This window comes from Xenopus laevis, chromosome 4S (genome assembly GCF_017654675.1).
Source record: "Xenopus laevis strain J_2021 chromosome 4S, Xenopus_laevis_v10.1, whole genome shotgun sequence".
NCBI classification, from domain to species: domain Eukaryota; kingdom Metazoa; phylum Chordata; class Amphibia; order Anura; family Pipidae; genus Xenopus; species Xenopus laevis.
In genome coordinates this window covers 61,405,965-61,430,219 of record NC_054378.1, presented here as the reverse complement: position 1 = coordinate 61,430,219, position 24,255 = coordinate 61,405,965, and the positions used below count along the sequence as shown (strand labels likewise).

The 24,255-nt window shown below is 36.9% G+C and overlaps 1 protein-coding gene across 1 annotated transcript in view; it reads right to left on the bottom strand.

The window, feature by feature from the left end:
- Positions 1-24,255, bottom strand: part of pigk.S (phosphatidylinositol glycan anchor biosynthesis class K S homeolog) — a 61,126-nt gene that overhangs the window by 14,291 nt on the left and 22,580 nt on the right. Inside the window, exons 7-10 of the mRNA XM_018260724.2 lie at positions 21,607-21,724; positions 17,808-17,918; positions 16,277-16,449; positions 1,382-1,454 (exon numbers count right to left, since the gene is read on the bottom strand). Coding sequence (XP_018116213.1) covers positions 1,382-1,454; positions 16,277-16,449; positions 17,808-17,918; positions 21,607-21,724 — 475 coding nt within the window. The remainder of the gene's footprint in view (positions 1-1,381; positions 1,455-16,276; positions 16,450-17,807; positions 17,919-21,606; positions 21,725-24,255) is intronic.

Sequence of the window (24,255 nt, the reverse complement as noted above, 5' to 3'; positions counted from 1 at the left end):
GCTCGCATGATCTTTAGCAAACTGTAGATGGTCAGGAATATTTTTGGGGGTGAGCAGTGGCTTTCCCCTTACTACCCTGCCATACACACCCTTGCTGTTCAGTGTTCTTTTGATGGTGGACTCATGAACATCAACATTTGCCAGTGTGAGACAGTTCTTCAATTGCTTAGAAGTTACCCAGGATTTCTTTGTAAGCTCAAACTACTAGATGGCTTGCAGTGGGAGTATCTTTGATGGTTGACCACTCATGGATAGGGTAACAACAGTCTTGAATTTCCTCCATTGTACACAATCTGTCTGTGGATTGGTGGAGCCCAAACTCTTTAGAGATAGTCTTGTAACATTTTCCAACTTTATGGGCATCAAAACTCTTTTTCTGAGGTCCTCAGACACCTCCTTTGTTCGAGCCATGATACACATCCACAAATGTGTTGCGTGTGTGTGATTAGGCTTTGCTAAATACTCACTCTTTAAATAAAAAAGGGTCTCTCACTCACACTTGATTGTCATCCCATTTACTGAAAACATCAGACTCGAATTTCACATTCAAATTAAATGAAAATCCCAAAGGATTCACTTATTATTGACACACGCTATGCGTTATGTTATGGACATTTTTTTTCAATAAATCCATGACCAAATATAATAGTTTTTGTTTCATTTGTTTAACTAGGATTTTTTTGTGTACTTTTAGGACTTGTTTGAAAATAAGATGATGTTTTAAGTTACATCATATAAAAATACACAAAATGTTAAAAGGTTCAAACTTTCAAGCACCACTGTAGGCTAGAGATCTTGTGTATTATATGTTGATGTTCTGTACCAATTCAAGGAAAGCACAGCCCTTTAGATGTGAATATTTGTGCTTTTTAATATGCCCCCTAATGGCAGCCACAAATTTGCAAAACATTTTAAAATAAAATAATCTACTGATTTGCATGCACCAAAAGATGAATAAATTAGAGCATGGGGGGGCTAGAATACATTTTAGTTCTAACTGATGGCTTCCTAAAATAACCCTATGAAAGAAGTATATTTTATCTTGATAAAGCTTGTTGAGGAGCATAATTCCTCTTTAAATGCTAAGCCCATTATGTAATAAAAGTTACCCAGGAGCATTACCCCATAGAAACAATACAATGTTTGCTTTTAAACAGGTGACCAGTAAATGCCACACGTGGATTGGTTCCTATAGGTTTTTAGACCAGTAACAAACTTTGCACCATTTATTACATTTCCCTTAAAATTATTACAGCTACATTAAACATATACATTATTTTATGTATTGAATTAAAAAAAAAAGGTAGAAGTGACACAACAGGGTACAGATGTTGTACTGCTGCTGTACGCAAATTATAAGAGGACAGTTAACAAGAAGTACCTGGTGTATAATTTCTGATACAGGAAGCTGGTTTGCATATGTCACTGGTTCCAGAACCACATCAGGAGGATGTCTGAAATAAAATACTGGTTATATTAATCATCATAATACACTTTTAAATATATTGTAATAAAACAATATTTGACATCTTCAGCATGAGCAGTTTTTCTACTTTACTATTTCACTAACACCCAAATGCAATATTTGGCGCTATCGCAGCACGCATTCGCACTTTTGCGAGTATAATTTGTGCTAAGAGGAATGCAATATTTTTCGCACAGATATATTAAATAAGCACAAAACAGTAGCAAACGCAAAAATAAGATGAGTCGCAATGAAAGATGTTTTCACTGGAAAAAAACTAATAACCATATACCTTTACCACATATAAAAAAAAAATGCTGACATATATCTTTACCACATTTTTAAATTACATGAAGAATAGCGAAAAAACGTACACAATGCAAACGGTGGAATTGCTCCACGAATATCTTTCTGCAAAAGTTGTACATACATCTTCTTCTCACAACACTGATAGCAAAGTCAGGTGAACACAATTACATTGCGATTAGATTGCGAATAACATATGCACTGAACAGCGACTACAGACATGCAATATAAGCAATTTGCGATAAGAAGTTTTATTACATTGATAGCGCAACAGCGCAATAGACCGCAATAACAAAAGTTCGCAAAGTGGAGGGAAACGGCAGAAACAGTCGCAAATGTAGCAGAACAGTCGCAAAGCGAATTATTACATACCAACTCTCGCGCGCAAACTACTCGCAATTCGCTTTGCGAACAGTTTATGCGATGGCGCGTGATATTACATTCCCCCGTTAGTTTATTAAAGTTTTTAGAGGGCCTAACAACAATAAAAGCAGCAAAAAAGAATAAAATATATAGCCAGGGTGGAATTGTTGTAATAGTGTATTAGATTTATGGAAGTAACAAATTTACTTTTGAACCCTATCAAGACTACTATTGCTAATGAAAATATATGTACATATCGGTTTTAAATATTTTACACTGAAAATTTTTGACTGTAAAAAAATAAGACCTTGAATGAGGCCCAGTATGAATGAAAGCTGAAAAGATCTGCACTCTAGCCATTCAGTTTTGACCTGGAATGGACTGTGTGTCTACCAAGTTAAGCAACCATCAAGCACTGATGCTCCACAAAATTTCCCAACACCATGGAAAACCCAAAGGGCATTTATTTTTCGAGAGTCAGGGAACAGGGTGAACCAGTTTTATTAAATAGGCCTCTTTGTGTTTTTGTTTCCTAAAGTTTAGTTCATATTTGTTTGTGGGAAAAAGTGCATGCCAGTCGTCACATTTCCATTTCCATTTATTTTCAGCTGAACTATTTTCTTTCTTGTGACTTTTCATGTTTATTTTTCTTTAATATATACCCGTTATCAGAGGTTTCAGAAAATATTTTTAATAAATCTGCCCCTTAATGTATAGAGATCCAACTTACAAAAATAAAAGTTATATACACTAATAAATCATATTAAAGAAATTGTGAAAAAACACTAAATATAAGGTAATACATTCTATGTTTATTCTAAGTTTTCAATTTACGATGCTCTCTAATAATGACCATGAGGGAAAAATGTATACAGTTTTATTAATGTAGTTTGGTTTCAAGTACACAACTTAATGAGAGTGCTTATGTGAATGTGTTCAGTTACTATTAGGCACCTTGAACAGTATAAAATAGCAAACACTCCAAAAAGATGTATACAGAATTTGCTCTGAGGTTTAGCTGATGTTTCAGTAGTTCTTTTGAGACTAGTATATTTGACAATTTGAAATAAGTCTACAACAGTCCCCTCCCACTGATAATTTGCATATGCAAATTAGGATTCAGATTCAGTTCGAATTCATCAAACTGGGCAATGGAGATGGATTTACAGCACTTTGATACTTTTCCATGTATCGAAAATATTTCCCGGCAGTCAGGAATTTATCAGTGTTGATACCTGTGCCAGAACGTGTTTGACTGCTTTGAGCAGCTGAACGCTTTTCTGCCATATAAAGTGGTAGTGCTCAGTGGTGGTCAGAATTCGAACTAACCCATGCAAGCTACATAAGGGTAAACTATATTCAAGACAATTATTTTTCAAGTTGGAACCAATTGTTCCAATAGTGAAATAAACTGGGAAATCTAAATCCACTTTATTATTTTACCAAGTAGTAACTACTGTTATTGCTAAGAAAAGATCAGCCCCTCTATGTACGGTTTCATATGGGCAGATACACTGTAGGACAAGAAATCCTTTGCACTCTCCCATTATCAATCTATTAAGGACATTAAAACTTTGGTGCGTAAAGCTATTAAAAATGCTCTTTTAAACAAATAGGGGTTGTTTGTCCATATATTGCAATATCTATCTAAGCTTGCCCAACTATGTTAAACTAATTCCTGGTCTGGCCAATACTACCCTCAATTTCATCCGATTCATTAAGAATTGCTTCATTATACATTCATTATACATGAAGCTACTGCTTTATTATACATTTTACACAGGGACTTATTGCATCTGCAGTATTTGTTTCCAAGGTTAAAACTCCCAAATGTCCTTTTATTGGTCACCAGTCTGTAGCTGGGGATGAAGGAGCTACAACAAAAACGTTGGCCACTGCTACTGTATAGGCTATAGAAAAAAGGGAAAGTGGTAAGGGCTAGTGCACCAGTAAAAAGACATGAATATTTATTTGCTAAATCCTGGAGAAAACAACAGAAGATGAAAAATCCTTAAAAGATAAGAAAATAGGGACTCATGGATGGTCAGATCTAACCATTGTGTTTGTTCTCCCATCCAATCATATCAGGTTGGCTATTTTCACTTAAACCTTAAAGTATTTCAGTCAATGTATCTCTTGTAACTTGATGCCATGTAATTAACATAGCAGAAATCTCAGTTTAAAACACATTTTTTGAGAAAAGCATGTTATATTTGGATAACAGAGTTCCTTTCTAATATACAGTATATATCCTGTATAGATCTATAGATGTACATCATTATTCTATTAAACAAAGTCAATGCACGACTATTAAAAATGGTCTTTAGAAAAATTGCTGCAAACATTTTAGTAGAATGTGGAATATTTCTAACTCATTAGTGATTAACATTACCAAAACTAAAGGTGCTTTAAGTTTAATGCCCTCTGGCCACCACAGGAAAGTTAGGGAGTAACTAATGGCTACTGTAATTTGTTAGAAAGCTACCATAAATTTATTGTAGCTTGATATGCACATCCTGGCACAGATTTTTTTTCACAGCAACAGCTCCAAACCAATGCAGTAATTTAGTGCCTTGCCCCAGGCAATATTAAAGTAAAGCAGGCTCAGCAAGTTGTAAATCTCTCATTACATTAGGAAGACAACCTAGCAAACTGACAACGGAAAAAAATCTCCTTATTTGTGCTGTTGGTTCCTCACCTACAAAACCCAAGCAACACAGGGGGGCTTTTACTGTATGAATAGAATTTACTTTAATGGGACTTTAATAAATAACCCCCCTAGTGTGCCAAAAGTATGATGAAAGTTGCGGCCAGTCCACAATGAAAGCTTAAAAAAGAAGATAAAGGAAACATAAATAATGCTACAATAATACATTTAGAAGATTTACAAAGCCAAAATGCAACCACGACATATGGTACTGTTGTCTAACAAAGTTTGTGGTAAAATCACTAATTTACAAGACAAGTCCATATTTTATGGCTATATGGCAAAGACACAAAGTATTAGGAAGATTGTAACCACTACAATATGCATTCTTGTTTGCAACAAAAATATTCTAGGAAAGTTATGGCAAGACATTTTTCCATGTCACATAGCCCTTACAGGTATGGGACCTGTTATCCAGAATGCTTGGGATTTGGGGGTTTCCAGATAATGGATTTTTCTGTAATTTGGATCTTCATACCTTAAGTCTACTAGAAAATCATGTAAACATTAAATAAAGCCAATAGGCTGTTTTTTGCTTTCAATAAAGATAATGATATTAGTTTGGATCCAGTACAAGCTTTTGTTTTATTATTACAGAGAAAAAGGGAATCATTTTTAAATATTGGGATTATTTTGCTAAAACAAAGTCAATGGGAGACAGGCTTTCCATAATTCGGACCTTTCTGGATAATGGGTTTCCGAATAATGGATCCTGTACCTGTACTTCTCTACTGACAACATGTAAAAAAGAAAAGAGAAGTTCTTTTTACTTAGGAATAAAAAGGAAAAAAACAGCATTCTGATGCCTCTAGGTCAGAAACAATGATTGCACTTTTGGTACTCTGAACAATGTCATTGCCTCTTGGGGGAGGCTGGATAGAACTTTCACACAGGATGTGGATCTTAGCTAATAAGTATAACCAGAGAATTGGACCAATGCATCTTTTGCTTCATAATATTGATTTTCCAGCATTCTGCTGATAGCCATCTCATAGACTAATTTAGCAATGTCATTAACTTGTCTATGATTTACAATGCCATGGATATGAAATTGTTATTTTTTATTGCTACAGATCTTAAACTTTCAACTAAATAATATCACCTGCTACCATGCATTTCTCTGGGAAATGTTCACAGCAATATGTAACTTTGTGAACATTTCATTTTTCTCTAAACTCATCAATAGTTGTAAAAATACATGTAATATTTTAACTTGCTTTAAAAAAAGGGACTTGGAAAAATGTTGTCTGTCCTGTGCAATTAAATGCCAAGCTGTTCTACTACTTTATTAGAACAAAGAACTTAATTATTATAAATATAATTAGTTAGCAATGTTTACAGTCTGCATGCATAACTAATTTGCAGGCCAAGTAACTGGTAGTTTAAATTTAATCTCACAATAATAGATGCTAGACCTCCATCTGTATTTGTGTGCATAAAATCCACACCACATTAGTCTTTACTGGGTACTAATATGGCATAAAATGTTATGTGTTATAAAGGAAAGGGAAGAAAATAGAAAGAAAAGAATGAACGGTAGCAGCTACTTTGTCAGCTTACAATGTTCCCTAAACACTTTCTCAAGCTTTACTCGAAAGTAGCCTTTTTAAAGGCAATTATTACCTTCAGGTTTCTCTTTGCAGATATCTAATGGAAATATTTATTTTGCTACCCTCCATTTTGTAAGTTATGTATGTATGTTAATGGATTGCAGTTTAAGCCTTGCTTATCTTATCTCAGGACCAGGATTGGGGTCCACTGCATTCCTTAAAGCTTCACACAAACCTCCTATCTAATTATAATACCCTGATCACAGCTAATCACAATATCACCACCTCATATCAGGAACAAGTTGTTATATTTTTTTCAAGGCCTGTACAGATAACATTTTTTTTGGTTTAAGTGAGTACAGGTATGGCATCGGTTATACAGAATGCTCGGGACCTGGAGTTTTCCAGAGAAGAGGTAATTTGGATCTCCGCCCCTTAAGTTCCTACAAAATACTTTCAACATCAATAAGAACCCAAATTAGACTGTTCTAACAAGAATGAATTTTCTCTTAGTTGGGTTCAAGATAAAGGTAGTGTTTTATTACTTCAAAGAAAACGCAAAAGTTGAATTATGGCCTTCCCTTAATTCAGAACTTTCTGGATAATGGGCTGAAATATAAACTCAATGGGTTGAGTGTATAATGGTCCTTTAAGTCAAATGAATAGGTGTCATATTCTATATAAATTTGGGGTCGCACATTTAATATATATTGATCACATAAAACTATAAAAATTGAGAAAAGGAAGTGCACATAGGGCAATACTGTTTTGTGTTGTCTCATAAGGGCAATCCAGCCACAATAGAGTTAAAAGGTGTTCAGAAAAAACGTTAATTGGATCCACCCAGGGTGCACACAGGAATCAGGTTTCCCTTTTGGGCATGTACTTACAATTAGTCAATGATCAGCATGCATTTCATATTTGTTTTGCGTTCCGCAGTTTATTCATTACTCAATACATGAAGTGGAGATAAAAGTGAAAATAATTTGGGTTATAGTGAAAAGCAAACTTATCAAGACACTGTACCGTGACATTGATGACAATTCTATGCTTCCTTTAGAGACAATCAAAAGCTGCAAAAAAGTGTTTATTTTTGCCAAAAAGTGGGCAATGTTTCTGCCATCATACTAGCCCTACACACTTGGGTAACAAACCTTCTTAAATGCATAGGGGGAAGGGACCCCAGTAAAGTCTAGCACCCAAAGGTTTACACAGCCCCCATATGTCTAGTTTCAAGTTAAGTGCACAATATCAAAAGTCTATCTTATATTTAGAATACAACAAAAATGAAAAAGTACCTTAGATTTCTTATGCTCATAGTTGCACCTATATACACAATTACATAGGTATGATAAAGTCCTGTTGTTAAGCCGGAAATGTTGTCTGTTCTTTTTGAACACTTTTTGTATAATTGTTTTACTTAGAAGTATGGGATGTTTTATTCAGAATGCTCAAAACCTGGGGTTTTTCCAGATATGGGACCATTCCATAATATGGATCTCGATACCTCAAATTTACTTTAAAAAAAACAAACATTTAAACATCAAGTAAAGACAACAGGATTCGTTTGACTCCAATAAGGAATATTTATATCTTAGTAAAGGAAATCATTTTTTGATTAAAATGGAGTCTATGGGATATGCCATCCCTGTAATTCTGAACTTTCTGGATAAAGAACGCTATACCTAATTATGTAATCACTTGGCAGAGGAGCTTGAAGTTAGCACATAAAGCACTATTTGTTTTTGTAGCTTTTCTCTTTTTAATAGTCCTAATAATGTAATAGTCCTTTTGTGTTTCAGCACAATCATGCACTAGGCACAAAGCAAATTAGAAAATTAAATCAGGATGCTCAGAAATGTACCCTGATTTAGTTTACATTACTTTTTTGGGTTCAGATCCCCTTTAAAATTGTTACTGCTGCAAAAGGTCACTCTATAAAACATTAAATGGTAAGTTCACCTTTCCATAAACTTTTATCATGTTAACAAGGTGAGTTTATATGTACTCCCTGTATCTGCATTTGTTTCCTCTGGATATTCTGGCTTTTTTCCCCACACTTCCCTGTGCATCCCTCCCCAATTACAGCACTGCCTGGATCATGATGGTATATACACCATTGTGTGTATAATAAATAACTGGTGCAAGTTTAGAAGAAAGCATAAAAATAAAAGACACTGTCACATTAAAAACGACCTTATTCTCTTATTTCTCTTCCAGTACAAGGGAGAACCAAAAACAAGGGAGCACTCACTGTTCCAGATGCCTTTACGCTGTGCTGCAACATGTAAGACGCTTCTCGTAGAGTAAAATCCAAATGAAAATCTCCAAAGACACGGAGCACTTGCGGGGCTAAAAACACTCATTTATTATTCAGACATAATTTAAAATCATGGAGCGCACAAACTTGACATGCTTGACGCGTTTCGTGGACCAAACCACTTCCTCATAAGCATGATTAGTTTGAATACACCTGAACATTTCTCTTACAGTACAATAAGAGACCTGGTAAAGTTTGTCAAAACTTTGCAAGTTGTGCAACATTATTTTAGATTCTGTGTGATCTATATATCTTAGACTAGGTATCAAGCTGCCAGATTTTAAAACAAAATAAATAAATAAATACATAAATGCTTGATGAAATTAGTGCAAGAACAAATAAACGCTGCACAACTAAATTAATTTATACATGCTACTTTTACCGAGTGGTAATGCTAGCTACTGCGCCCTACAAATACACTGATGTCGGAGTTTTAAAGGGGAAACAATTTTCTCAGAGGAAAAAAAATTTTTTTGTGATTTATTAAACCCTGATGCTGCTAAAAGTCTGAATAAAAAATAAAAGTACTTCATCTTAAACCTGCTGAGGTCAAGTAGAAGTCAATAGCAGATGTCCCGTTTACAATTGGAAGATATCATGATCTGCTCTGGGCTTTGTACAATAATCAAAATAAATTGTGGTTTTCGGGCAATAATCCGGAAAAATTTAAATTTTCCAGGTCGAAAACAATTGAACGATTTTATAGTGTTTCCCCCACCAGATTTTTTTGAGTTTATTTATTGATAAATTATGGTAAAAATGTGGATGGGAGTTTGGCAAAAGGGGTTTTAGTGGATTTTAGAAAATAACCCCCTGAATGTTTTTGATGAATAAATTTCTCTCAGTGAGAACAATAAATCAGAATCATTAATCTCTACTTGCAATTTGCATTGGCTATTACCTATTCAAAGGGTGTTCAATGGCTCAGGGCTGACACTTTGTTCTAAAATCCCAATAAATAGAATGAGGTTCCATTACTTCTGATGAACTGGAATTCTTCAGCATTTCACAGTTTAAATCTTGTTAAAATTGCTCATTAGTATTCATCAGTATTCAACATACTGTCTTGTACATATTTTTAAGCAACAGCAGTTTGATAACCTATTCGAATATACAAGGATATGCCTTTAACAGGTGCTGAATAATTCCATATTTATACTGTTTCTGTTTTATATAGAATTGCTAACAAATAACTGAACATTAATATCTGTGGGGATAATCCAGGCTATCAGTACATTTCTTGAATGTGGGCACCCTCTGGTGCTTAGAGTTGCTGCTGCATTTAAGTGTTCAGTGAAAGATATCAAACTACTATTGTATGTATGTACAGGTATAGGATCACTTATCCGGAAACCCAATATCCAGAAAGCTCCGAATTATGGAATGGCTGACTCCCATAGACTCCATTTTATCCAAATAATCCAAATTTTTAAAATGATTTCCTTTTTCTCTGTAATAATAAAACAGTAGCTTGTACTTGATTCCAACTAAGATATAATTAATCCTTATTGGAAGCAAAACCAGCCTATTGGGTTTATTTAATGTTTAAATGAATTTCTAGTAGACTTAAGGCATGAAGACCCAAATTACGGAAAGATCCGTTATCCGGAAAACCCCAGGTCCTGAGCATTCTGGATAACAGGTCCCATACCTGTATTTATTTATATAGCACCACAATTGCACACAGTGCTTTACAAGATGTGAGCACAAACAGGGGTGTAGTAATAATTAATTTATACAGTAACAATAGACAAATTAATGCTTAAGAGCTTTCAATACACAAGTTGGATAAGGACCCTGCCCCAAGGAGCTTACAATCTATTAGGAAGAGGAGCACAAAACAGAAACAAAAAGGGGTGGGGTATAAGTGCGTAGGATAAGGAAGCGTTGCTGCAGAGAAAGGCTAGCAAAGTGCTTCATCTAGTAGGTGGTTTTTAAGAAGCTTAAAGAAAAATTGTTAGTGTGGCGGCTTTTTCTGATGCACAATGGTAAAGCATTTCAGAGGCGGGGTGCAATCAGTGAAAAAGGTTTTATGCGTTACTCAGCTGTTTAGGTGAACTGTACTGTCGGTAGATTGCCTGAGCTGAGCACAGGGCCTGGGAGGAAGTGTATAGGGCAATGAGATATAATATATATATAGAGAAGAATGAAGGGCTCTGAAAGACAGGATAATTTTTTATTTGATTTGCCACTTCAGGTGAGATTATGAGGTCAGCAGCAGTGACCATTGAATGCAATGGGTGGAGACAGGGAGACAAGATAGTAATATGTTATAGTAGTCTAACCTGGAGAGGATGAGAACCTGGATCAGTGTTTTGGTAGTGGACTGGTAAAGGAAGGGGTGTATGTTTGCAATGGTTTTTAGAAAGAAGTGGCAAGTTTTGGTGAGTGATGTGATGTGGACTGAGAATGTGAGAGATGGGTCTAAAGTGACACCCAGACACCTGCCTTGGATGAAGGGTGACATTTTCAGCTGTAATGTAAAACAGAGGGAGAGGGCCAGGTTTTGGTGGGAAGATAAGCACTTCAGTCTTGGACATGTTAAGTTTAAGGTGGCAGGCAGCCATCCAAGATACAATGGCAGTAAGGCATTGCGTGATTTCTGCCTGAGCAGCAGTGTTGAGATCAGGGCAGGAAAGGAAGATCTGTGTGTCATCTGCATAAAGGTAATAGGAGAACCCAAAGGATGCGATGAGGTCACCAAGAGCAAGAATGTAAAGAGAGAAGAGGCCCTAGGCCACACCCTTGGGGCACCCCAATAGAGAGATCAACAGTATTGTCAGAAACTTTTACACTGAAGGTACTCATGGAGAGAGAGGATGTCAACCATGATAAAGCAGAACCACTGATACCAAGCATTTGGAGATGATTTATAAGAAGTCAATGGTAAACTATATTGAAAGCTGCACGGATAGAAGTATGAAACAGTGTCCCTGGTCCTTAGCAGCATGGATATCATCATGAGTATTAATCAGTTGAGAGAAGTAGGATTGTTTAGCCTGAAAGAGAGCAGTGTTGAAGCAGAAGAGGAGAAACTTGTAGTGCAGAAAGTCTGAAAGTATGTGAGATTATCATTCTGATGAGTGAGTGCAGGAGCCCTCGCTAGCTTGACTCCTATAGCAATGGACCATATAGTGGTCCAGCACTCTCTTTAAGAGATCAGCTTCACAAAACAAGTTATTTTACTTTATATAAGTTTACTTTATATATAGTCCAACTATATTGAAACCTCGATTTTAAGTGCCCTGATTTTAAGTTTTCCCACATTTTGCATTTTTATTTGTGGTCCCACTAATTTATAATGCATTTCAGGGAGTGTTTCCCTGATTTTAAGTAATGCTTTCCCGGATTCTACAAAAACAGTTTGTCCTGATGTTCCCAAAAAATGCTGTCTGTCCTCTGTGAATGTACTAAAGTAACAAAAAGGACTGAGCAATAATAGATGAGATATAATTTGCTATAATCAAGGGTGTCAGTGCTTAAATTGCCATAATATAAATCTAAAAACGCACAATAGGACGTATTCCTCTGTGAATGTTATGATTAGTGAAATAAAAAGGTTAAACAAACTAACCAGATGTATATTTTGCCATAGTTCTGTCAGTAAAAAGTCAATTCCAATTGACTGCCCCTCAAACTGCCATGTACAGTAGGTTGTGTATGTGACTGACAAAGGGGCCTTGCACATGCCCCCCTTCCCCATAATGTAACATTAATGCTGCAATGCTTAACTCTTGTTATTAGTGCAGTAAATATTGTATTTCAAAGTAAAATTGACTCCTTTGCTTATATCCTTTCAGTACTTGAAGAAAAAGTTGTTTTAACCAATTTCCCCGATTTAACATTTTTCTGGATTTTACATATTTTTTTCTTTTGGAAAAACTTCGAACCAAATTTGATCGAATGTGATATTACTTCGATTTGTATGATTCGAACTTGATCGAAAACTGACCTATTCGGCCAAAAAAAAAAACTTTGATTTCATTTTGGTTGGTCTTTTTGAATTCGAATTTTGAAGTTTTTAAATTCGTAATTCGACCCTTGATAAATCTGCCCCTTAGTGTCATGTGTATTACTCCATAAGTGGATGTTTGTAGCTGGCAAATATGAGGAATATGTTGCAGAATATGTCGGTGCTATATAAACAAATAATAATATTTAAAATAATGAAGGTGTGTGTATGTTGCAACAGACGCATAATTATTATTTATAGCTTCAACACATCACAATACAGCCTTTTAAAAAAATTGTACACAATCTCTTACCAATAATCACTTAACCATGTTTTGCGTTTTTAGGGAGGAAAACACACAGACATGGCGAGAATGCACCAACTACAAACAAACATTTGGATTTAAGCTCACAACTCTTGAGTGGATAGGCCACCATGATTATCTACTGATCTTTGCAGTCTATTATTTTGGAAAATCACAATTTTGGGGGGGAAAAAAAAAAAGACTTCAGCAGCATGAAAATATTTTGTGATAAAAAGCTTAAGTAAAGCAGCTGTGGAACAGAACCAGTCATAGTAAAAATGTAACTATGCACTGTATATCAATGCACTGTATATCAATGAAATCCGCCCACCCTCCCCCAGGGAAGACACATCTGCAAGGGCTCCCAGGGCACTGTTAAATCTGCACCCATCCGTGCTTTACAAGTCCCCTTCTGCCAACATCTCCCACACCAGCAGCCTAAAAGGGACATCCGCTGCCTAAAGGAGGAAAAAATGGCTCTCTAGCACACACACAGAGCCGGAGAACAAAACTAGGCCTACCTCCTCGACAGAAGCCGGGGACTCGAGTAGTAGAGGCACCTGGGACCGGGCTGGGGCCTGAACTGCAGGGCAGACTGCGGAGCTGCAGGGAGACTGCTGGCCTGGTGATGTGGGGCACCCTGGGGGAGACTGTGGGCCTAGTGGGGCGGCACCACCACAACTGGCAGCGGCTAGCTGTGCTCCAGCCAATACAGTAGAAAAACTTTCTTTTTTTTCCCGTACGTTTGACCGGTTCGTTTTTGTGTTACTATTAGTCACCATGAGTACCACCTACGACAGACTCTGCTCGAAATCGGGAAGAAATGCACAATTTCTACGCCAAATCTGCCAATTGAGATTCTGCGGAATCTGGGCCTGCTTACAGCACCGGAGCTCAGAACAAAAACCGGGACGCAGACATCGCTGATTCGGATATCAGGCTAGTCGAGCTAGCCTGCTACCGAGCTGACAGAAACGCTGCATTGTCGTGCAAGAGCCGAGGTGGCGATTTGTGCGTCTATAGCAACAAACTCTGGTGCACGAAATCTGCTGAAGTGACTCGCCATTGCTCACCATGAGTGGAGTTTTTAATTGTTAAATGTCGGCCCTTCTATCTGCCAATGGAATATACTGCTGTACTAGTAGTAGCCGTGTACTTGCTGCCTAGCTCAAATGTTAATCTGGCACTAGGAGAGCTGTACGAGGCTATCAACAAGCTTCAAACAACGCACCCGGATGGATTTATCATTGTTGCCAGCGATTTCAACCACGTGAACCTGAAGTTAGTGCTTCCCAAATTCTTTCAACATGTGAGCTTTGCTACAAGGGGAGAGAACTGTTTGGACAAAGTCTACACAAACGTGTGCGGCGCCTACAAAGCCTTTTAGCACGCCCACATAGCTTCCACATGACTGCACAGCTAGACACAGCTCAAACAACATCATCAAGTTCGCAGATGACACGACTGTGGTGGGGCTCATCAGCCACAGCAACGAGTCGCCGTACAGAGATGAGGTTCAGCAGCTGGCAGTCTGGTGCAGTAAGAACAACTTGTCACTGAATGTGGATAAAACTAAAGAGATGATCGTGGACTTCAGGAGAACTCGTCCTGCTCACACACCACTCAACATCAACGGCTCCACGGTAGAGACAGTAAAGAACACGAAATTCCTGGGAGTCCACATCTCTGATGACCTCATCTGGACCACCAACACCGCCTCCATCACCAAAAAGGCTCAGCAGCGTCTTCACTTCCTGAGACGACTGAAACGGGCCAGCCTTCCACCTCCCACCCTCATAGTGTTCTACAGGGGCACCATACAGTGTCCTGATGAGCTGTATCTCCATCTGGTACAGTAGAGCCAGTGCTGCTGACCGGGAAAATCTACAGCGGACCGTCAAAGCAGCTGGAAACATCATTGGAGTGGCTCTTCCATCACTGCAGGACATCTTCCACAAGCGCTGTGCAAGAAAGGCCTCCTGCATTGCACTGGATGCCACACACCCCTCACACGGGCTGTTCATGCTGCTCCCATCCGGCAGATGATTTCGCAGCATTAAAGCCCGAAAAACCAGGCTGCGCAAAAGCTTTTTTCCACAAACAATCAGACTCCTCAACTCACTGCCTGCCCTCCCATTACATTCCAGACACACCTGAACTGTGAACTTAACTTTGTGAACTGTTAATTTATTTGCACAATTCTAAAGGTTTACACATGTATATATCCAATTTCTGCCAATATATTACACATTTCAAATGTTTAAATATTTATTGTGTATTCTATGTGCCTTTTTGTGATATGTACTAGCTGGAGCTATGCTGTCTCGTCTCACTGTGTATCCGTATACTGCTGAGATGACAATAAAGTTTACTTTGACTTTGAAAATTAAATCTAGCACTGCCAGTTTGTAACACAAGATGGAGCACAGCAACAAATAACATGTATTTTTGATAGAAAATAGCAATACATATCTTTTCTCCAGTTCATGTAAAATATAATCTGCAAGTAAGTAGAACCAAAACGGACTGTGTGCATATGCAAAACGTTTTATTTCTTACTGCTTCAGTAAAGTAAATAACTTAACCCTTGTTTTTTAATCCACATGAATTGCTGCATCCGATGTATGCTGATTTGAAGTTGATTATACAAGTACAACATTTAATATGATGTATTACTTTAAGGGCTAGTCCACACGGGGAGATAGCGACGCGTTTGCGGTCGTGGCGACAAAGCGCCGCGACAGTCGCCGCGACCGGCGCAGGCGACAGTTTTGTATGGGCGCCTATGTAAAAACGCCTGTGCTAACCACACGAGGCGATGCGCTTTTCAACAGTCGCCTGGAAAAGCCTGGCGAGGCATTTTCAGGCGACTGTTGAAAAGCGCATCGCCTCGTGTGGTTAGCACAGGCGTTTTTACATAGGCGCCCATACAAAACTGTCGCCTGCGCCGGTCGCGGCGACCGCAAACGCGTCGCTATCTCCCCGTGTGGACTAGCCCTAAAGCCTTGTGTTACAGCCTCACTCCTCTTTTAAGGGTAAGGTCACACTGGGCGTTTCGGGGAGATTTAGTCGCCTGGCGACTTCAGAAAACAAATCGCCGCTTGTGATTAACGCCGGCGATTTTAGCCAGCGCAGAGTGAGGGAAGGCGTTCGGGGAGATTGGTCGCCGCAAAGACCCGAAACGCCCAGTGTGACCTTACCCTTAAAATAAAATTAAATGGGAAAAATGCTAATTCATATGGATTTTACATCAAAGACAACCAAAAAATATAAAAAAAAAAAAATTCAAACAACATTATTGAGAGTTACCTTTTCTCTATTTGTGGTAGGTGGGTTTTCAGGCTAACCGTTTCTTTGGTTAGTTCTACTTTTCTCACACTTCCAAAAAAATCTGTGATGAGAACAGTATTTGGATCCCTCTGAAAGAGGTCAGTCCGGTGGCCAGGGGTAGAAACACACAGGCTTTTTGGACATACCTGGAACTAAAGACAGAACATCTTTATTATTTTTAGTTTAAAAAAATCTGACTGCCAACTCCCCAGTTTGTTTGCAACTCCCTGTCACCTTACCTTTTCTAAATTTTCTTTAAGTTTTGCCTATTAACTAGTCTCAGGTCTTGTTTTCCCACTTAGATGACTCTTGGTTATGGAGTCCCTCTGACCACTGGCTTCTACCATAACCCTATGCCCCCCTGGTCTCCTTAACTGAAGGTCAAAATAGCAAAGGCCAGTGGGGATGGAGAACAGTTACCCCATTAGTAATAGTATGTTTCAAACAAACCTAACCTTTGCTGTAGAAATGCAGAAATTAAAATAAACAAATATATGACATTTCTGAAACCTGATGCCTGACTTATCCAGACTCATTTTATGATTGAGACCATTCAGAATATAAACATAGCAATAATCATCTGGTGTTTTTTTTTTTTATTAAAATATAATAATATCTTGTATAATACTGTACTAGATATTTAATTTCCTTTATTTAAGCGTGCCTACCAAATAAGATTGGATTCCCTTCATACAGGACAGCTCTGAGGATTCAAAAAAAATTTAAGAAAAAACAAGGAACAATGAAGCTACATTCTACAATGAAAAAAAATGTCCATGCTTAATCCTTTTTATAACTCAAAACACATTCTATTACATATAGCAGGGACTTGCTTTGCAATCCTTATTAAAATATTTTGGATTACTTATAACCCAAAAGGCAGATTTTTTTAATTTAAAAGGTCAAGAGATGCAAAAACAAGTTTTTGTGTTTTTATTTTTGCATAATAGATTGCTAAAGTGATTTTGCCTAAAATATTGCAATAATAATAACAACACTCGGAGCAATTAGTTTTCCAAAGTTGCACTTCGGGCATGAATCGATCTGAGTGCAATCCCGCCAGTGATTTACATTTTAGCCGCTGGGAAGGCAGTTCGGGGAGATTAGTCGCCCCAAAGAAGAGGAGATGTGTCGCCGGGCGACTAATCCCCTCAAATCTGACTCTGTGCCCTGGCCCTTAATAAAAATCTGGGACTGCGGGCTGAGCTGTTAAAATTGTGACTGTCCCACAGAAAACAGGACAGTTGGCAGGTATGTATCCAATACTTTTAACACCATTAATTTTAAAAAGCAGAAGTGCATTAGGGTATCAAAAATGCAAGCAGAACACTGTCAAGTCAAGAATTAGTGTAACAATACGGGAAGACCAAGTAGTTAAAAGTGGGATTGCATTTGTATACAAATTTTAATACATAATGAATGCAAAAAAGACATTTCACTGTGAATTATAGAGAGCAGGGGCTGACAAATTGTTGCTTTGGGGCATAGTACAATTATGTAAAATACCTACCAAGTCATTCATATTGTTCTGACTCGCTGGATTGATTTCTTCCAAAAATTCCAGAAGATAGAAGGTGTACCTGTCCATAAGATGAACTCCAATTCCAAGATCTGGTTGATGCTATAGAAAATTGTTAAGCAGTGTCATTTCACACCGTAATGTAACACTTGTGCACAACAGTACTGGCAGAGAATGTGGAGAAAATGTATTAAAGGAGAACTACCCCCCGTACTGAAAGCCCACCTAAACTTCCTGGCATTGCCCCACATCCCCTCTCCCTCCCCGCGATGTGCATTAGTAGAGAAAAAACCCTTTAAAAAAATCTGACCCTTAAATGGAGAGAATCGCAGAAGAGCTCCCGGTCACCATCTTCCATCGATTTTTATGGTCTTGCTTCATTTCACCGTCACAAAGCCTGCAGGAGCATGCACAGTTGGGCCAAGTCAGGAATCGGCTTCAACTGCGCATGTGAAAATCTGAGTTGAGCCTCGAAGAGAATATTAAACAACAGAAGATAGTGACTGGGAGCTCTACTGCGCTTCTCTGCATAGTCAGAACTGCAGTTATACCAAGAAGAGAAGTAGAAGGGGGGAGGGATGAAGGGGTGAAGTAGGCTTTTGATGTGAAAATCGGAGTTGAGCCTCAAAGAGAATATTAAACGACGGAATATAGTGACTGGGGGCTCTATTGCACTTCTCTGCATAGTCAGAACTGCAGTTTTACCAATGAGAGAAGTAGAAGGGGGGTGAAGGGGTTTAGTAAGGCTTTTGATCGGATGGGAACTTTGAAGAGGCAGGGTGGGGGTGCAGCTCAGAAAAGCAATTTCCATTCCCAGAGTGCACTGCTTTTCATTTAACAAGGTGAAGGAATATATATATATATATATATATATATATATATATATATATATATATATATATATATATATATATATATATATATATATATATGCATTTCTGACAGGTAAGACACTCTGCACTTTTTTTTACTTGAGCCCAGCTGAATGGGACCATAGAAGGAAAATAACCCTTCCTTACATCAGGCTGGATTTTTATTAAACTAGAAATCAAATGCTAGTTAGCCATTTAGAATGTAAACAATTATTGCTATAAAAATGTAGGTTCATTTGGATCCCATAGAGAAGTGTGTGCTGTGTTATTTTTTAATGTAGCGTTATAATAGAGCGAAGCATCCTAAATTAAAACTGTATACATAACACAGCGGCCATTTTAAAAAAAATTAGGGATGCACAGAATCCACTATTTGGGATTTGGCCGAATCTCAGAATCCTTGGTGAAAGTTTTGGCCGAATACCAAACCCTAATTTGCATATGCAAATTAGGGGCAGGAAAGGGTAACATGGAAAAAAATCTTCTTTTGTGATGAAAAGTCACGTGATTTCCCTACCCGACCCCTAATTTATATATGCAAATTAGGATTAAGATTTGATTCGGCCAAACTCAAGGATTCGGCCGAATCAGAATCCTGCTGAAGAAGGCTGAATCCCGAACTGAATCTTGGATTCGGTGCATACCTAAAAAAAATACCATGCACTACAACTCCCTATTTGTTTGATACAAGTCACTATACTGTGCCCAATTCTTACGTGGTTTCTGGAAAATTGTTTGGAAAGGAAAGTTGATTATACTGTCTCCACAGAGAAATTGTAACCTTTTAAACTAGCTATGGATAGCACTTACCTATTCTAGTCCCAAAAATAAATACGTTTATGGTACTTTTAACAGAGCAATTAAGTCTCTCACTAAGCCAGAAGTGATGAGATTCAATTTCCAAATGCTATTAATAGATCAAGTTCTGATTAGAGGCCCTTTGAGCAGTGACATATTAAAAGGGGAATTATTGATAATTGTATTACTGTTGCTAGCAGGCTTGCTTTTCTTAAGAAGATACTGTATGCACACATTAATATGCTTCGAACACTGCTGATGTACTTCTGTTGCTGGGAAAATTAATAGAATATTACCATTATTAGTTAAAAATATTAAACTAATGAATACATATATACGAATGAATCAAAACTACTATTGAATGACATGGTCTAATTTGTTAGATGGCAGGTATGTGATTTTGGAGTGGCAGATTGAATCTTAGCACCTTTAAACCTAAGTTCATGTCCTTACCCACAATCGTTTGCCAAGTATTTACCTGATACTATTAGATGGCAAAATCTCATAGTTTAAATAGGAGGTGTGTGGTTTTAAAGTTAATGAATGCCATACTGAAGCTTAGCATCTTTGAAAGTTAAGAGCTACAATATTAAATTAATTAATATTAAAGTCGAGGTGAATTTTAGAATGAAAATAAATTGAGCTATTTTTTGTGTACTTTGACTAGGGAATAGTCCAAATTCGATTCAAATTTGAAAAAAATTTGAAAATTCGAATATCGAAATTTATCATGTACTGTCTCTTTAAAAATTCGCCATCTAAAACCTGCCGAATTGCAGTTTTAGCCAATGGGGGACCTCCTAGAACCTACAAAGAGTCAATTTGTGGACTTTGAAAAATCAAAATTGAAAAACGTCTAATCTAATTCGATCGAATGCGCTATTCCTTTGATTCGTACGATTCGAATTTAGCCGAATACGGACCTATTCAATCGAAAACGGACCTATTCGTCCAAAAAAACCCTTAGACTTAATTTTGGTTGGCCTTTTTGAATTCGTATTTCGAAGTTTTTTCAAATCGAAATTCGACCCTTGATAAATATGCCTCTAAATGTTAATTAAATGCTAGACTACCCCAGAAAATAAGCTTGAGATTTTTATCTTTCAATTGTGCAAGAGTAATATTTAGCATTTTTGCCACTATGGGATTTCTCTGAACTAACATATTTATAAGAACTTTTGACTTTTGATTGTAGGTCTCTAAATGAAATACAAATAAACTAGTTGCTGACTTTCTTCCAACTGAGAGTACGTATCTAAAAAGTTTTGTTGCATTTGGCCACAGAAATGAGAATGAGCCCAGAGATATCAAGGGTCATTTCATGTGAGGGGTCCATGTTGTTTGAACCAATTTTACCCACTTATGTATGCATGAGTGAAGGCATGGTCTCTGAGAAGGTTCATTGCATTCTGGAACACTTTTTACTTTTTCTAGAAGATTTCATGAAACATGGCCAGAGTACTTACATGGCCAGAGTATTATACAGGAGGGAATTCAATAAAAGGTCCACAAAAAAAACCTAGTGACTAGTTGAAGTAAGTTGCTGTAGATATGGAACCTACAATCATTATAACTGCTGAATCGTATGGTCACAAGGAAAGGACAATGGTGAAGTTGGCCAATTTAAATATACTGCAGTATATAATCAACTTTCTAGGATACATTTTATTCAATAATAGAACATGAGTTATCCGGAAGCTTGCCATCTAGCTTGAATAAAAATCTGAATCATGCCATTAATATGAGTGCAGAAAAATATGTATTTTATTTACGTGAATGATAGAAGCACCTGTGTAAACTAGCTCTATGAACAGCATGTACATAAATTGCTGGCTAAAGTGGAGTCAGATCCACTTAAGTGTTTATTTTAGCATACTGCAACACTAAGGTAAAAAGCCAATATCTTCAATCAGAACTTTAAGCAATATTTCAGATTCAGATTCTGTTTTATGATATAATGGTTGGAGATTTATAGAAGTTTTAAATGATTAATTATATGCATATTCCCCACCATCCAAAAACATATATAAACACTTATGATTTAAATAACTTTTGTATTAGATTTCATTGCAGTTTTAGAAACAAAGTTCAGTTCAAAGCTTTTCAGAAAAGATACTTACAGACAGTGAGTCCTCTCCAACTTGGCTACTTGCAAGAGCCATAATATTTGGAGAATAAAATTGCTTATACATGGAGGCGCCTTGACAGGTGTCAATAATAAACAGCAATTCATTGTACCTGTAAATGAAAAATTACTTTAGCTATATAGTAAAAATGAGGGAAAAGGCCCCATGGCAAAGCGGGTAGGCATGAAGGCCCCTGCTAAAACACAAAATTAATAGAATCTCCAATCTACAGTATTCCAGCAGTTATCAAACTAATAGCACCTCACATCTGTCTTCAGCTGCTGGAGGATGCTATTGTTATATTGTTTATCTCATGGATATCCTCATATTTTATTTGTAAATTTACAAGGAAGAAAATTGGTTATTTCTGAAAGTGTGGTCTCAGGACAACTACTCTATCATTTAAGACCTAAAACCAATTCTAAATACGCAGTAATGAGGAGCAGAAATGTAAGAAAACTGAAAAAGCACAGCATTGTATAAGGAATGATGAATGTTAGCAATTGCACACCAAGAGGGAAAACATAGGTTCTGACTGGAGAAATTTATTAACACTATCCTGCCAGTAATGTTTCCCAGAGAACCAGGAAAAGGGTCGATTTGAAAATTCAAATTTTCAAATTTGTTTATGGTCAAAACTATCCAATTTATCTATGGAGTTATCTAAACTCGATTCCAGTTTTTGAAAAAATTTGAATTCGATTTTCGAGATTTATCATACGCTGGGCCTTTAAGAATTCAAATGCGACTATTCGCCACCTAAAACCTGCAAAATTGCTGTTTAAATCAATGGGAAAGGTCCAGGGATCAATTTGGAGATGTTTTCAGCCTTCTTGACATTCAAGTTTTTTTCAGAGAAAAATTTGATTCAAATCCAATTCGATTTTTCGGGTCATTTCAATTCGTCCAAGTTGGAAAAATTTGATTTTAAATTTGATTTTAAATCTATGGGAGTTTTACTCACATAAATCCGAAATTCAACACTTGATAAATGTGCCTCCCTGTGTCAAGTTGGTATATGTTAAATACCTTTAGTTTACACAGACATTATTCTGTTAAGTGAGATGTTAGAGTTCAGAAGCAACATTTACTGTAACTCTAATACCACTACAAATCTTTAATCCGCAATGCAGTTAAGTATAATAAAAGACAAGGTGAGAAGTGATGTTTTTAGGGTTAATGGCTTTAAAAGAAGGTATGAAATGAAAAGATGACAAAATGTTCATTAATTATACAAATAGCAATGTATCATGACAGCTTTGGACTGAAAATGAAAAAAGAGCTTTTGCATCTCCTGCTGAGTGTTACGAACAGCAGGCTTGTCTATGTGAAATGATTATAAGGATGGTATAAACATGTTTTTCAATGGTTTGAATAACCGGAATAAGTAGTAGTACAACTTATATTTACACCAATGGCAGTATGGGCGACAATGTAACCTCAATTACTTGATAATGCTTTTGTAGAGCTGAGGGGATTAAGTGCGGCAATATAATATACGCTTGGCAAATAATATTGGCAATAGGCTGAAGGTTATCAACAAATCAAATATATATATTTGCACATGCTGCTGTAGAAACTAATATTGAGTTTACAGAAAACAAATGGATAAAGGAAAAACATACATTAAAGAATCTCATTCCAAGGCCAATCTCTGTAAACTGGAGATTAGGCATTTAACCAGGAGATAATTGAACAACACAATCCATTGCAAGAATAGTGAAAAATCAATTATTTAACCATAAAGCAAATGGTGGCAGTATCATCCCCTTAAAGGGGTTGTTCACCTTCAAACACTATTTTCAGTTCACTTGGTTTCAGACAGTTCACTAGAAATAAAGACTTTTCTATTTTCTATGTGTGGCTGTTTTTCTAATATTGAAGTGTAAAGTGTAATTTTTAACCTTCTAAAGCAGTTCTGGGATGGGGGGGTCACCGACCCTGTAAACTGTTCTAAATCGATAAATTTAGTTGATACATTTCTTTTCTTTGCCCCCGATGAGCAGAATCCCTGAGTTTCATTAAAGAGATACTGACACCAGAAATTAAACTCTTTTACATCTATCATAATATTGCCTTTGAAAGCTACTTATAACTTTGATATTAAGTATTTGCCCAATGCTTTTACATTTACCTGTCTGATGCCCCATTTTCCTGTATGAGGGGCTGCCATATTTGTGCAGCAGGAGTAAGTTGGCATCAGAATCTCTAACTGACAGGCTTAGATGGGACAGTCAGGATGGCAAAACAGTCAGGTATAGAAACTTCAACTAACAATAACTTAAAAAAACAAACCTCTTAGCAAAAAATGATCAACATGACCTATAGGTAACTTTTAATGCACATTCATATTTTAAAATGTACTTTTTTAGTGTCAGTATCACTTTAAAGGCAGCTGTTGGAATTGATACAATAGTTGCTAATACTCCAGAGATGCTGCTGAGAAATGTATTAACTAAATGTCGCAAAATTGTAACAGTTCCGAATCTGCACCTGAATTACTGAGCTGCCAGACTCAAACACCAGAGACAGGAAATTCAACTTTAAACTTAGATTTTGGAAAAACTGTAAAATATAAAAAATGGAAAGTAATTGGAAAAAGTCTTTATTTCTGGTAAACTATCTGAAACCAACTCAACTGGA